Source organism: Orycteropus afer, unplaced genomic scaffold (assembly GCF_000298275.1).
Source record: "Orycteropus afer afer isolate SDZICR_OR568_19922 unplaced genomic scaffold, OryAfe1.0 scaffold00070, whole genome shotgun sequence".
In the NCBI taxonomy this organism is placed as follows: Eukaryota; Metazoa; Chordata; class Mammalia; order Tubulidentata; family Orycteropodidae; genus Orycteropus; species Orycteropus afer.
The window spans coordinates 6,602,172-6,615,034 of NW_006921657.1; the positions used below are offsets into that span (position 1 = coordinate 6,602,172).

The following is a 12,863-nucleotide window of genomic DNA, read 5'->3' on the forward strand; positions in this document are numbered from 1 at the left end:
ACAACACACACCCTTGTGAGAGCCTCTTCTACTCCATCTCCCACCTTTTCTCAGAAATAGCTACTATCTGAATTTTCTATTTAGCATTCTCTCACTTTTTTTTTCAGTTTTATCACATATTTACAGTAATTTTGCTTGCTTTAGAACTTTTTTTAAAAAAAGATCTCATACGACACAGTCTTCAGGAACTTGCTTTCCTTCACTTAGTACATTTGTAAGTCTGATCTGAGTAGTTGTATGTCACTGTAGTTTATTCATTTCTGTGGTGTGAATGTAGCACAGTTTATTCATTCTCCTGCCATTGGACATCAGGGTCATCACCAGGTTTTACTACTTTGGGCAACATTAGCATGAATATTCTTATAAATAGCCCCTGGTGCATATAGGTAGGAGTCTCTCTTGGGTATATACCTGGGAGAGGAATTGCTGGGTGAGATAGCATGGAAATGTTCAATTTTACAAGATATTACCAATATTTTCCCCAAAAATGTCTGCTCAGTTTATACTCCCACCACATCTATGAGAGTTCCTGCTGCCCACATTCACTTCAACAATGGTGTTAAATGTGCTGGGTTTTATTCCATTAGAAATCCTACAATGGCTACCGAGGTGAGGAGCCAATTGGCCGAACATCCACTGCTGAGGTAAAGCCCTAAATACCCATACTGAGGGTGACTGAGGAGTGGTGGTGGCAGAGGTGGGCAACAGGGCAAAAGTAGAAGACAAAAAACTAGGGGTCTAAGAGAGGCTGTCCTCTTTAACCTTCCACTGCCATCAGCCAGGCCCCAGTACGGTCTCAGGCTCAGATGGACCTCCCACTGGTAGGGAGGTGGCATGATGCCAGGGGGATAGGAGTCCTGAGCACAGGAATTCCAGGGTTTCTCAGGGTGATTTCCTCTGTTAGCTGTGGGTAGAACAGAACACTAAATGTGACTTTCAGAGAAGGTTTACTTTTTTTCTTTAAGTCTCAGGTCCCTTAGCAGCAAATCAAGAACGAAACAGAAAACCCAGGGGCCTGGTCAGCGAAGTCCTCAGAGGGTCCTGGGGCAGCACACCTTGCTTAGCATATCCAGAGCCCACTTATTCTCCTCCAGAGGGCCTCCCTTCAACTGGGGCCACAAGGAGAAGGGAGTGCAGACAACAAGCAGGCATGTGGTACCATCAGACTCTGGGCAGGGAGTGACCCCTTCTTTGCATCCTTGCTTGACTTACCTCTTCCACCAGGGGTGGAGGACAGGGAACCTGAGATGGCTTCTCACCAGTGAAGCGAGAGCTTGAAGCTTCCCTGTAGTGTCTCCGCCCTGACAGCTGCCGCCCTCAATGCTGCATCTTCTGGAAGGGGCTCCCATGGGAAAAGGAGTTGCTTGTATGGTCTGGCCTTGGCTCCAGCTTTGACTCTTGGATGCTGAGTCTAGGCCAAGACTGCCCCTGAGGGCAAGGGGGAGGGTCACAGCCCATAGTTGGCTTCTGCTGGGCCGCCAACAGCTTGGCTTGGGGAGAGACCCTTGTTGGAGTCAGCTCCTTGCCCCTGGGGTATATATAAGATGCCTTTGCTCCAACCCCAGATATTTGGATGAGTAGGTGGGTCTGTGGCTTCTCTTTCTGGCTTTAGAGATGGTCTTGGGAGAAAACGGGGGCCTTGGGAGATTCCCTCTGAGTTTTCTCAGCCCCTTGCTAAAGCATCTTAGGAGGATAGAAGGGTCACTGGGACTGCAATACACAAATTGGGAAGAGATTCTGGGGGAGCTTTGGGTACCATGGGGGTTTCGTGAAATCCTGGAAACCAAATTTAAGAGTGTCTCAGGAATGGACTCTGTAATAAGCTCTGAGTTCTGTTCACTTCTCTTTGATCCTGTCCTTCAGTCCAAAGGCTGAGCTGAAGACTGAGAAGAAATCAGGGCCCAGGCCAAGGAGTCACGGTGACGGTGGGCCACAGAAAGAGCTGGTGATCCCAGGCATCGTGGATTTTGAGCTGACTCAAGAGGCAGTGAGGACCCCCAAGCCCCAAACCCCTGGTGCCTACCGTTTTGGCCGCCTCAGCCACCACTCCTTCTTCTCCAGGCACCACCCCCACCCTCAGCGCGTGACTCACATCCAAGGTAGGGCCAGGGCACCAGGCTGCTGCTGGTGGTGGGGCTTACTAACTGGCCTGAGAACTGGAAAGGGAGTATTTGCTCCAGCCCCTGTTTCCAAGGCCCCAGGGAGGATGGGAGCTTGGCCTCGATCACAAAGCTGTCAAGTGGCTGAGTTTGACTCAAAGCCAGTGTTGCTGGTTGCCAGTCCAGGCTCCTCCTCAGAGAGGCAGGCAAGAGGCACAGGCACCAAGGACAGGGCTTAGGCACCTTGCAGCATTCTCCCCATTTTATAAATCAGAGAAATTGATGAAAATCTGCTCCAGAACTGGTCTCTGCTCTCTAAATCAAGCTACTTCATCCACTTAGCCATTCATCCATCAAATATTTACTGATTATGAACTATGGGTTCACTTTCTTGGTTCTGGGGATACAATGGTGAACAAAACCTAGTCCCTGCCCTTGTGGAGCTGATTTTAGTGGGGAAGGTCAGGAAATAGAGCAGGTGTCAGAGTGCCTAAGTGCCAAGCCTGAGGAGGGGAGGTTGCTATTTTTAAGAGGTACTCAGGGAAGCCCTCCCAATAACATGATATTTGAGCAAAGAATAAAAGGAAGGGAGGGCTGAACTATGTGGGCATCAAGAGAAAGAATGTTCCAGACAGAGGGAATAGAAAGTACAAAGGCCTTAAAGCAGGAGAGCACTGGCTCTGGCTGAGGAATAGCATGACTGGGGCAGAATAAATAAGAGGAGAGAAAGGAGATGGTCACGTGGCCCATGTAGACCACTGTAGTCATCGTTAAGACATCTTGCTGGGTCAGGTAGAAGCCACTGAAGGATTGAGAGCAAAGAAGTGACGTATTTTAACAAGATCACCCTGGCCTCTGTTTTGATGGTGACTTGGATCAGGAGGGGACTGGTATAAGAGTTATTTAGTGGTCCTATTCTGGAGATAAAGAGAAGGTAAAGCAACAGGTTTTCCAATTGATTGCAGATGCGGAGTTGTTTCTGGGCTGAGCAATTGGAAAACTTGAGTTATATTTACTGACAAACAAATGGAGGGTGGGGGGCAATGAAGAGGAGAGAAATCAGGAACTGGATCTTGGACATGTGGGATGTGAAATGTGAGATACAGCTAGATGGAGGTGTACAGTAGGCAGTTAGATCTGGAGTCAAGAGAGAGATGCATGCAAGTCATTGAAGATGGTGTTTTGAGTGGCATGTTGGATAAGACCATCCCAGAGTCCACGTAGATAAAGGAGAGCAGAGAGCCCATGGACTGAGCCCTGGGTACCCCAATGGTGAGATGAAGTAGGAAGAAACAGAAGAGTGGGGTGTCCTGGGAGCACAAAGAAAGTTCTTTGGGAAGGAGAGTGTGAGGAACCATGCAAAGTCCTAACCATGCTGGTGGTCAAAGTCTAATCATCATGTAGGAATCACTCAGTCCTTAGACCACAAGGGTCCTCACAATTATATCTGCCTCACCACCTCCTCAGGCAGCCTTCACTCAGCCTTGCCCAGAGCAACAGAGGATCTAGCTAGAGCTGGCTGGCTTCCTGTGATTTGTGCCTATGCGCCTCCCTTCACTGACTGTGTGACTTCATACCCCTGCCTCAATGTTCTCATGTTTAATGGCCTACCCCTGGGTGCTCCAACCAGCAGTTCTTTGAGTTCTTTGCACTGCTATAGGAAGCCAGAAGGATCCTTGGACTAGGGTCCCAGGAAGCCTGGGTTCTTATCTCACCCCTGCCTGAAAGGCTGCATGACCCTGAGCAATCTCTTCCCCTATCCATGCTAAGTGTTCCCATGGGTAGGATAAGCTACTATGCTCCCAGCTCTAATGATCTATGATTCATGGTTACTGGAGGAAGTGGGGCCAGTGTTCTCTCTGCCCACTGGCCTTCTTCTCGCCTCCCAGAGCTCCAGGAGTCCTCCCAGGCCTCCATCCCACAGCATCTAAACCTTTGCAGATCTCACTGGGAAGCCTGTCTGTGTCGTCCGGGACGAGTTCTCTCCAGCCCCCTTGCCTCCGGCAGTGTTCTTACCTCACTGTATGATGGGGATACCAGCCACCTCTGTTCCCACTGGAGACCCACAGTCCAATCGAGACCCTTGGCTTTCTTCCGGTGGGTACTTGGGGCACACACTCTTCCCTTGGGGCTCACATCACTCCCCAAGGGCTGCTCCCTGTGGGCAGGTGCCTGAGGAGGAGAGGGTCATTGCTCTTAGGTCTGTGGGGTCCAGTGGGGGATCCAACTCTTCTCTTCATCTCCTTGGGCAGAAGCATCTCTGCATTATACCCCACTCCACAGGTCCTGGCCTTCAGAAATGCACCACTGCTTGTACTTCTGTTATAAGCAGATTTTGGCAATAGTCATATGTCCTACAGCTATAGACACAAAAGTTATCGGAAATATTAGTAACCTGAACACTTAGGCTCTGGCCAAATACAGCAATCAGGCATAGTGCTGGAGCAGCATTTTGGAGGCTTCTCCTCTGCCAGGCCTTGCCCTTTCATATAGTGGGGTGTAAGAAAGTCACCCCAAGGGGTGATGATTCTGAGGTGGAGCTGGCACAACCAATGTGGGCCAAACAGAGAGATTTATAAAACATGAGGCAATGGCTCTTTACCAACCCACTGGGAAAGAAGTTCAATGTTTTAATAATGGGCCCAGCCATATTTGTTGAATCTCAGTCCTGGCTGCAGGTACCCAAAAGAGGCAAAACTAGTCTAAATCACACACACATCTTGGCATACATAGCCAAACGCTCTCCAGCATCTCCCAGTAACACCACAGGCTAAGACTTCAAAATCAGCCTCTCTTGTAACAACTGCACACAAACATACATCTTCCAATTCCTAATCGTCTTCCCTAAAGGGCATTGCATGCTCCTTTCCCTTTAAGATATGGGGCGGGAAGGCTGGGAAGGAGAGGAGGCTCCTCTACCTACCACTCTTACATCCTTTCCATCACCCGGTGCCACCAGGTGGGTACGTAGGAGGGGCCCCAGATAGCAGTTGGCAGCATCTTGTCCTCTGTTCCCAGAGAGCTGGAAGAAGGAGTTAAAGGACCTGGCTTCCCGGGTGGCCATCTTCACCAAGGAGAATGAAAAGAAGAACAATGAGGTGGGTGCAGAACAATTGCATTCATCCAGGATGAGGTGAAATGGATCCATCCCTCTGTAATGCAATATGTCCAGAGTAGGTTCAACCCAGCTGATGGAGGCTCTGGGCACAAATGCGAGGGAGGAGAGTCACAGTGAAGGGTCAAAGGAGGGAGAGAATGTGCCTAATTGTTGGGACTCTAGAAACATTCATAAAAGAAGTGGCATTGAGGGGGTCCTCAAATATAAGTGGATGTTTACAAATGGACTGGGGAGCATTCTGGGTGGGGGCAACTGGCACAAAAGCACAGAAGCTGGCAAAAGTAGGATGTCTTTATTGCCAGGGGTAGAGGAGGTGGAGGGCAGGCTATGAGGGGGCAGCAATGGGAGATAAGACGGCAAAGGGGCCTGACTTTAAATGTGGGGAAGAGGAGTCTGCTCTTAAATTCTGAGCTCAGTTTACTCTAATCTCATAAGGCGTGGAGAATAGTTGAAGGTTTTCAAACATGGTGGGGATGCCCTTATGAGTGTTATTTGGTGATAAAACATGAAGATAATTAGAAGGCGGTTTGAAGGTGGTTAGATGCAGTCTTAGGACAGGCCTGGCCCTTTGGGTCTAGTCCTGTCCCTTGCTTGTCTTCAGCAGCCAGAATGGAGACCTGGAGGCCTGGCTCCTGTCCCTGCTCTGTGGTTGACAAACTGAGGGATCAGGGCCAATCAGCTAAGCTGTTTGGGTTTCAGTTTTCATATCTTTAAAGTGGAGACATGGATAATACTACTGTTGATTGGAATTAGAGAGGCAGGAGCCCCCAGACCTTGTGCCTAGACACCTGGCTGAGGGAGGGTTTCCCAGAGCAAAGAAAGGATGCCACGCTGGGGCAACTAAGCTAGAAATTAAGGTAGGCAGTGGGAGCTTTAGCACTGGGTACTGTTTTCAAATCTCAAGTGGGCTGGGAAGAGGAGTAGCAGAGAGGACCTGCCCAGGAGGAAGAAGGACCCCCAGGGGGCGTCCAGCTTTCAAACTTCTAATGAGAAACACTTTTGCTAGTTTAAGCTTTCCTTGGAAGGAAGGTTGGGCAATCTACTTCCATAGTGATACTGCCTCAGAAACCCAACGAGGGATCACTATGAGTCGGGTCTGACTCAACGACATATAACAACAACTACATAAGGGAAGGTAAAGGAGGTCTGGTGGCTTAACAATGGTTAAGGCATTCAGCTGCTAACCAGAAAGTCAGTGGTTTGAACCTACTAGCCACTCCACAGGAGAGAGATGAGGCAGTCTGCTTCCATAAAGATTTACAGCCTTTGAAACCCTATGAGGCTGTTCTACTCTGTCCTATAGGGTCTCTATGAGTTGGAATCAACTTGATGGCAGTGGGTTATAACAGAAAGAAGTGGCGTGGTTAAGCACTTGGCTGTTAACTGAAAGGTCAGTGGTTTGAACCCATCAGTTCCTCCATGGAAGAAAGATGTGGCCATCTGCTTCTGTAAAGATTATAACCTGGAAAATCCTATGGGGCAGTTCTATTCTGTCCTATAGACTCACTATTAGTCAGAATTGACTCAATAGCTTTTTTATAATGGCCAGGAGGTACAAATGGTTAGTGCACTTGGCTGCCAACTGAGAGGTTGGCTAGTCCACTTAGAGATGCCTTGGAAGAAAGGCCTGGCAAACTACTTCAATGGAATGTCAGCCCTTGAAAACCTATAGAGCACGGTTGTACTTTAACACATGTGGAGTTACCATGAGTTGAAATTGACTTGATGGTAATTGGTTATAGTAGAATGCTTTCCACTGGAAGAGGGTCAGCGACACTGATGATGACTTGGGTCCCTGGCAACACTATGATGCTGTGTCCAAAAAGGAAGGAGAGTGTTACTGTGGAAGGAGAGTCAGCAGGGCACCCTAGAGATGGGATCTGGATGCATTCTCTTCCCCTGCTTTCCCTCCCCATCTCTCAATGCCTGGAATTTCTGCTCACTTCTAGCAAAAGGAGGAGCCACAAAGAGAGCAGGGGGCAAAGTACTCAGCTGAGACTGGGAGGCTCATTCCAGCTTCCACCCGTGCCACTGCCCACCGCAATTCCCACCACGGCCAACACAGCCACCCTTCAGGCCGCAATGGAGGAGTCCGCACCTTCATTCTACAGGACCAGGAGCTGCTGGTGAGACACAGGGAAGGCCGGAGACGGGGGGCTCACGGGAGACTAGGGTGGTTCCTGCTTCCAGCTCTCCCACCTAGGACTCCTACAAACTGCTTGAAGGTATGGCCTCTCCTAGGGAGATTTTCACCTAAGGTCTTTTAAGACTCCCAAACCTCAGATTTAGGAGTCAGGAGCTGGGCTCCAATCTCCTGCTATCTCCGGGTTTCTATGTTATCCTTTTCCTTCCTGTGCCTTTCCCCTCTCTGGGCCTTAGCTTCTTGCCCTATACAAACTGAAACACATTATCATCAAGGTCTTTTCCTTGATGATAGGAAGGCATAGGAGGCATTGGCATTGAAGGTCCTGCCTAGTCTGCTTTCCCAATAGTATGTTGCACCCTACAGTGCTGCAAGGCTAGTCCCAGCCTTGACTTCCCATAGTCTCTGGGGACTGGCCTATGCTTAGGTAGAGCACAAAGCCCACATCCTCCATGTTCAAGTTCCCCCATTAAGCCCTGAAATGAATCCATTGCTCATTCCCACAAGTCAAGGCATCAAAAGTCCCTGTTAAAATGCACACATGTTCTCTAGGAAAGCTCAGACATGGAGCCAGCATCTCCATACCTTCCTTGTGCAATGTTTCCAGGCATTGGAGACTGAAAATTGGCCAGTGAAGTGGATACAGCAGGCAGGGCCTGGAATCCCCATGCCACAATGGGGAGGCTGAGGCCCTGCCAGATAATGTTCTTTGGCCGAGGTCTCCCAGAAAGAGAGAGCAACATAACTGGGACTAGAACATAGTACTTTCTTCACCATAGGGCGGCCTCACCTTGTCTGGAATTAGGTTCTCGGGTCCTGTGGGGAGGGGGCACAGGGCAGGTAAGTTGGATGCAGAGAATGGAGAAGGGCCCAGGGGCAGAACAGGGTGGGTAACTGCAGTGGGTGGGTACCTGATGGTAAGGATGGAGACTCAACAGACATAGGCCTGGGGATAGGCCTTGCTCATTTCCCAATCTGCCAAGGACAAGGCAGACTTTCTGGGGACAGCAGGCCTCTATGGGTCCTGGGTAGACTGGCTGCCAAGCTCTGAGAGGACCCCACTCTCCTAGGACTCCAGAGGCTCCACCTCTCACCAAGGCCCCCAACTTCAGCTGGCCATAGACACTGCCACCATCAGCAACCTGGCCTAGGGAGCCCCCATAGCCCACCCAAGACAGAGCTGGATCTATTCCCGATGACCCTGGACTGGCGACCTTGGGGGAAAATGGGTCCTGAAGTAGCAAAGATGCCAAAGGCTAAGAAGGGGGCTGGAAGCCAAGTGTACACACCGATCTGCAAGAAGACACCCCCACTCAAGCCATGTACAGAGCCAGCCAGCCTTGACCATCAGGCTACCCACTGGGACCACCCCACCTCTTTGCCAACACTTCCAGACTTGGGGAGCTTCAGGGTGGGGAGACTTATGGGATTCCTGAAATCCCCTCACCAAGGACCAGGGCATTTGGGATTCGGTGCGTCTCTGAGGGGCTGCCTGGCCAGGTTTGACTTTGTCTTCCCAGTGAGGGATCCCAGGGAGAGTCCTGAAAGGGTGAAGGGTTCATATACTTGGCTTCTGAGGCCTTGATCTGTCACAAGCTCCCTGCTTCATGTCCTTTCTTGAGGCCTCTGATCCTCATCTGTTCAGTGGGAGGTCAATTCTTTTCCTCCAGGGCTGTTGGGAGAGACAGTCCTCTATGAAGGGCCAAGTCCCTTGCAGATGGGAGGCAAGAAGTTTTGTAGGGAACCTGTTGTGGGGGATGGGCCCTTGTGCCCTCTGAAGGCTGCTTCACCTGCTAACCAGCCTGATGACCACACCTTCCTTCTGCCCACAGATCTTGGAGCTCCTCTGCCAAATCTTGCAAACAGATTCGCTGAGTGCCATCCAGTTCTGGCTACTCTCTGCTCCCCCAAAGGGTGAGGACACAGTCCTGGGGCCCATCTCTGAGGGACAGCTACTGAGGTCTCATCCTTCTCTCTGGTTCTGCTGGATTCTGATGTCACTGGACACCCACCACAGGGTGTTTGGGCCTCTTCTTGTGTGGAGCCCAAACTAACCCTTCCCAGCTGCCAATGGCACTGCTTCCTCCTCCCCAGTTCCTCCTCAGGGTTTCCATGAGCCCTTTCCTTTGAAGTGACCCTTTCTTCATGTTGGTCCCACTTAGGGATCAACCGATGGGAGGGAGAAATCTAAGGGCCGTATTTTGCAGACACAGCCTCTCACAACACCACTGTGGGACACACTGATGCATATGCATACATCTAAGAACACACACGTACATGCATGTGGACACAAGAACACACATACAGCACACAGGAGACAGTGGTGGAAGAGTAACTAGGATGAGAGTGAGGGAAGCTCGTTGGAGAAGGCTTCCAGAGAGTGAAGGAGGAGGCTTGATGGTTTCCCAGAGAGGGTTAGGTGGCTGTCCAGGAAGGCCAGAGCGGCACAAGAACAAGGTACACATATGATTGTGTGCTGAGAGAGGGGTGTGGAGGGGCAGAGAGGGCTCTGCCTACACAGGGGCAAGGAGAGAAGTGGGGACCTTTAGGCAGAATGTGAGAGGGTTAGAGAAAGCTGCCCTTGAATAATGTTGGGCAAAAGTGCCGGAAACCCTGCTCTCTGCCCCATCCAGGGGCTGGGGGGGATCTCTCATGGCCCTGCCCTGAAGGTTCTGCCTGGGGCTGTGCTTACAGAGAAGGACTTGGCACTGGGGCTCCTGCAGACAGCTGTGGCCCAGCTTCTTCCTCAACCCCTAGTCTCCATTCCAGCAGAAAAACTTCTGAACCAACTTCAAGAAGTTCAAAATCCATCTCAGGAGAAGCAACAGCCACACTACAGGTGGGCTTCACCCCCTCACCTGCCCTTCTGGCCCCAGAGCCACTGCCAGGTGAGGCCGCTGGGACTTAGAGAAGGAAACCTGGTGGTGGCTCTAATCGTACCTCATTGCTGGAAGACCTACTGGGCCAGACCAGACTCAGAGCTGCAAGCTTAGAAGGAGGCCTGAGTTGGTCACCAAAGTCCATGGTAGCAACACAGGGCTGGATAAGATGTGTTTAGCCCTCCAGAAGTTCTTGGTTTGTGCCAAGATACAGATAGAAAACTAATGCCAACACAGGGCAGGCAGAAGTTCCTCTCTGTGGGTGTTAGATGGCCAGAGGAGAAAGAGATTACAAATTGGGGGAACTCCTCACAGAGCAGAGGAGTAGGAGCCAAGTATCAACAAGATAACTCACAATATGGAGCTTCCACTGTGCTTGCTGGGCTCCATTGGTAATTTTACATCTTTCTAGTCCACACAATAACCCACTGAAGCAGTATAGCCGCAGTTTTACAGATGAGAAAATTGACCTGCCCAAGATCACCCAGCTGGTCAGCAAAAGAACTGGGATTCTTTTAGAGTCAGGCCTGTCTAACTCTAAAGCTATTGTCCCCAAACCCAGCAAGGCTCAGGGTGACTCTGGGAGCTTGTTTAAATGTAGATTCCTAGAGCTTCTGATACAGCAGGCTCTGCTGAGCACAGGGCCTCCCTTTACATCTCGAGGGATTTGCAAGGCCTTAGTTCCCTGTAGCAGTGGCAAGCAATGGAGTCAAAGTTGCCTGAGTCCTCCTTGGGGTGAGACAGGAAGTCCACCTGGTGTCAGCCATGGACAGATGCTTTGGGGTTCTCTAGGAGGGGCCCCACTTGCCTCTCCCTGGAACAGACTGCTGACTGCATCCCCTTCCTCATCTGGTGCTGTGCCTAGTGGGTTCCAGCCTCATCTCCCCAGCCTCTCCTTTGTATTTGGTTTTAGTCAATCCCCGAAGAAGACGAAGATACCACCTGTACTGAAGAGCGAAAAGCCAGGTAAGATTCCATACAGTGGGCCATATAGGGACTCCCAGAGGCCTCTCCTGGCTAGATTCCTCAGGGCACTTAAGGCACCTTGGAGATGGGTTGTTCATGTCTGTTTATTCATTCATCTGTTCATTTATTCATCCATTCAACAAATACTTGTTTAGCACCTACTATGTGCTGGGCTCTGGAAATCATTGGGGAAGTATTCAGACAAGTTCCTGTCTCCTGGAGCTTGCTTTCCAGTGAGGAGGGGTGCTGACAACACATGAGAACAACTTCTAAGAGCAATAGAAGCTAGAAGGAAAATAAAGCAGGGTGATGTGGTGGATAGTAAGAGGGACTGCAGAACAGGGAGTGGGCTCCTGAAGCTGAAGGACTGGAAAGGATCCGGCTACATCTAGATCTGGGGGCTCCTGCAAGCAGAGCTCACACAAGCCTGGAGTGTTTGTAGATGAGCAAGTGGGCCAGGGTGCCAGGCCTTACGACAGGAAAGTCATAAGAACTGAGCTGGGCCGCAGTAGTGGTTCTCATAGGCCTGGTGGGCAATGCAACGCCTATGGCTCTCAGAGGAGGGGTCCTGTGGCTCTTTGTGGTGGGATGCCCTGGTGGATTATAAACAGGGTGGTAGAATGAACTGGGGACCTTTCTAAAACCACCCCTCTGGCTACGGTGTGGAGAATGGACTGTGGAGGTGGGAAACAGGAAGGAGGTGATACCTGTAGCCCACAGCCTGGGAGAGTAGGGGCTTATATTGGAGAAGAGAGTTGGAGTTAGTTGCTTTTGAGCAGATTCTGACTCATGGTGATGCCACATGTACAGATCCATGTGTGCTTCATAGGGTTTTCAAGGCTGTGACCTATCAGAAGCAGATGACCAGACCTATCTTCATGGCACCCTTGGGTGGGTTCAAATAGCAACATTGTGGCTGGTCGCTGAGCACTTAACCATTTGCACCACCCAGGAACTAGCCAGAAGGAGGCAGTGGATAGATATCCAAGATGTACCTGATGCCCTGCCCTGTGCTACACTGTAAGGGCCCTGTGGGAAGCCCGAGATCCTGTGTGTGAGTCAGTGTCTGGCAGAGAGTAGGCACTTAATTGATGTTTGTTACCTGGCTGCTGAGAGAGGGTAGTGGTGAGGCTAGGAGAAGGGAAGTAGCTCGTCCCAGGTCACCAGCAGAACTGAAAGCAGAAGCTGAGCTTAAACCAGGCCTCTGTTCTTACACATCTGTGATAGCCTTGCAGGGAGAAGGGGGTCTTCTGGCCCCCAGGGAAGCTCCCAGCTAGGGCCTGGTCCTTCTTCTCCTCCTCTCCTGCCTGCTGTCTCTCCCCTATACCCAGAGCACATTGGAACAGCACAAGTCCTCCGCATGCACTCAAGCCAAAACTCAGAAGAGAAAGCGTCCGAGCCAAAGGCAGGGAGCTGAGGAATCCCTGTGGCATGGCCTACCAGTCGCAAGAGCCTCCCCCAAAGTCAGGGGTACTTCTGCCCCTACCACCTGAAAAGCAGCTTCGGTTTTCCTATTGCATAAAGCCTATTAAATAAAATACTGCCCTCCCTCTGAGAGGACAATACCACTCTCCTACTTAGTAGTTGGCATGTGTTTAATTCCAGAAGAGGGGATGGGCTGAACTGAACCATCCCTACTCCCCACCAGTGCTACTGCC

The 12,863-nt window shown here is 50.6% G+C and overlaps 1 protein-coding gene across 1 annotated transcript; it reads left to right on the forward strand.

Annotated features, from left to right (window-relative positions):
- Window positions 1–597: 597 nt before the first annotated feature.
- TBATA (thymus, brain and testes associated) lies at window positions 598–12,622 on the forward strand. Its single transcript, XM_042780926.1, has 10 exons — window positions 598–644; window positions 1,864–2,099; window positions 4,041–4,196; window positions 5,118–5,197; window positions 6,353–6,361; window positions 7,167–7,343; window positions 9,193–9,274; window positions 10,055–10,199; window positions 11,153–11,205; window positions 12,537–12,622. The coding sequence occupies exons 1-10, from the start codon at window positions 598–600 to the stop codon at window positions 12,620–12,622; spliced, it is 1,071 nt and encodes a 356-aa protein (XP_042636860.1).
- The last annotated feature ends 241 nt before the right edge of the window (window positions 12,623–12,863 follow it).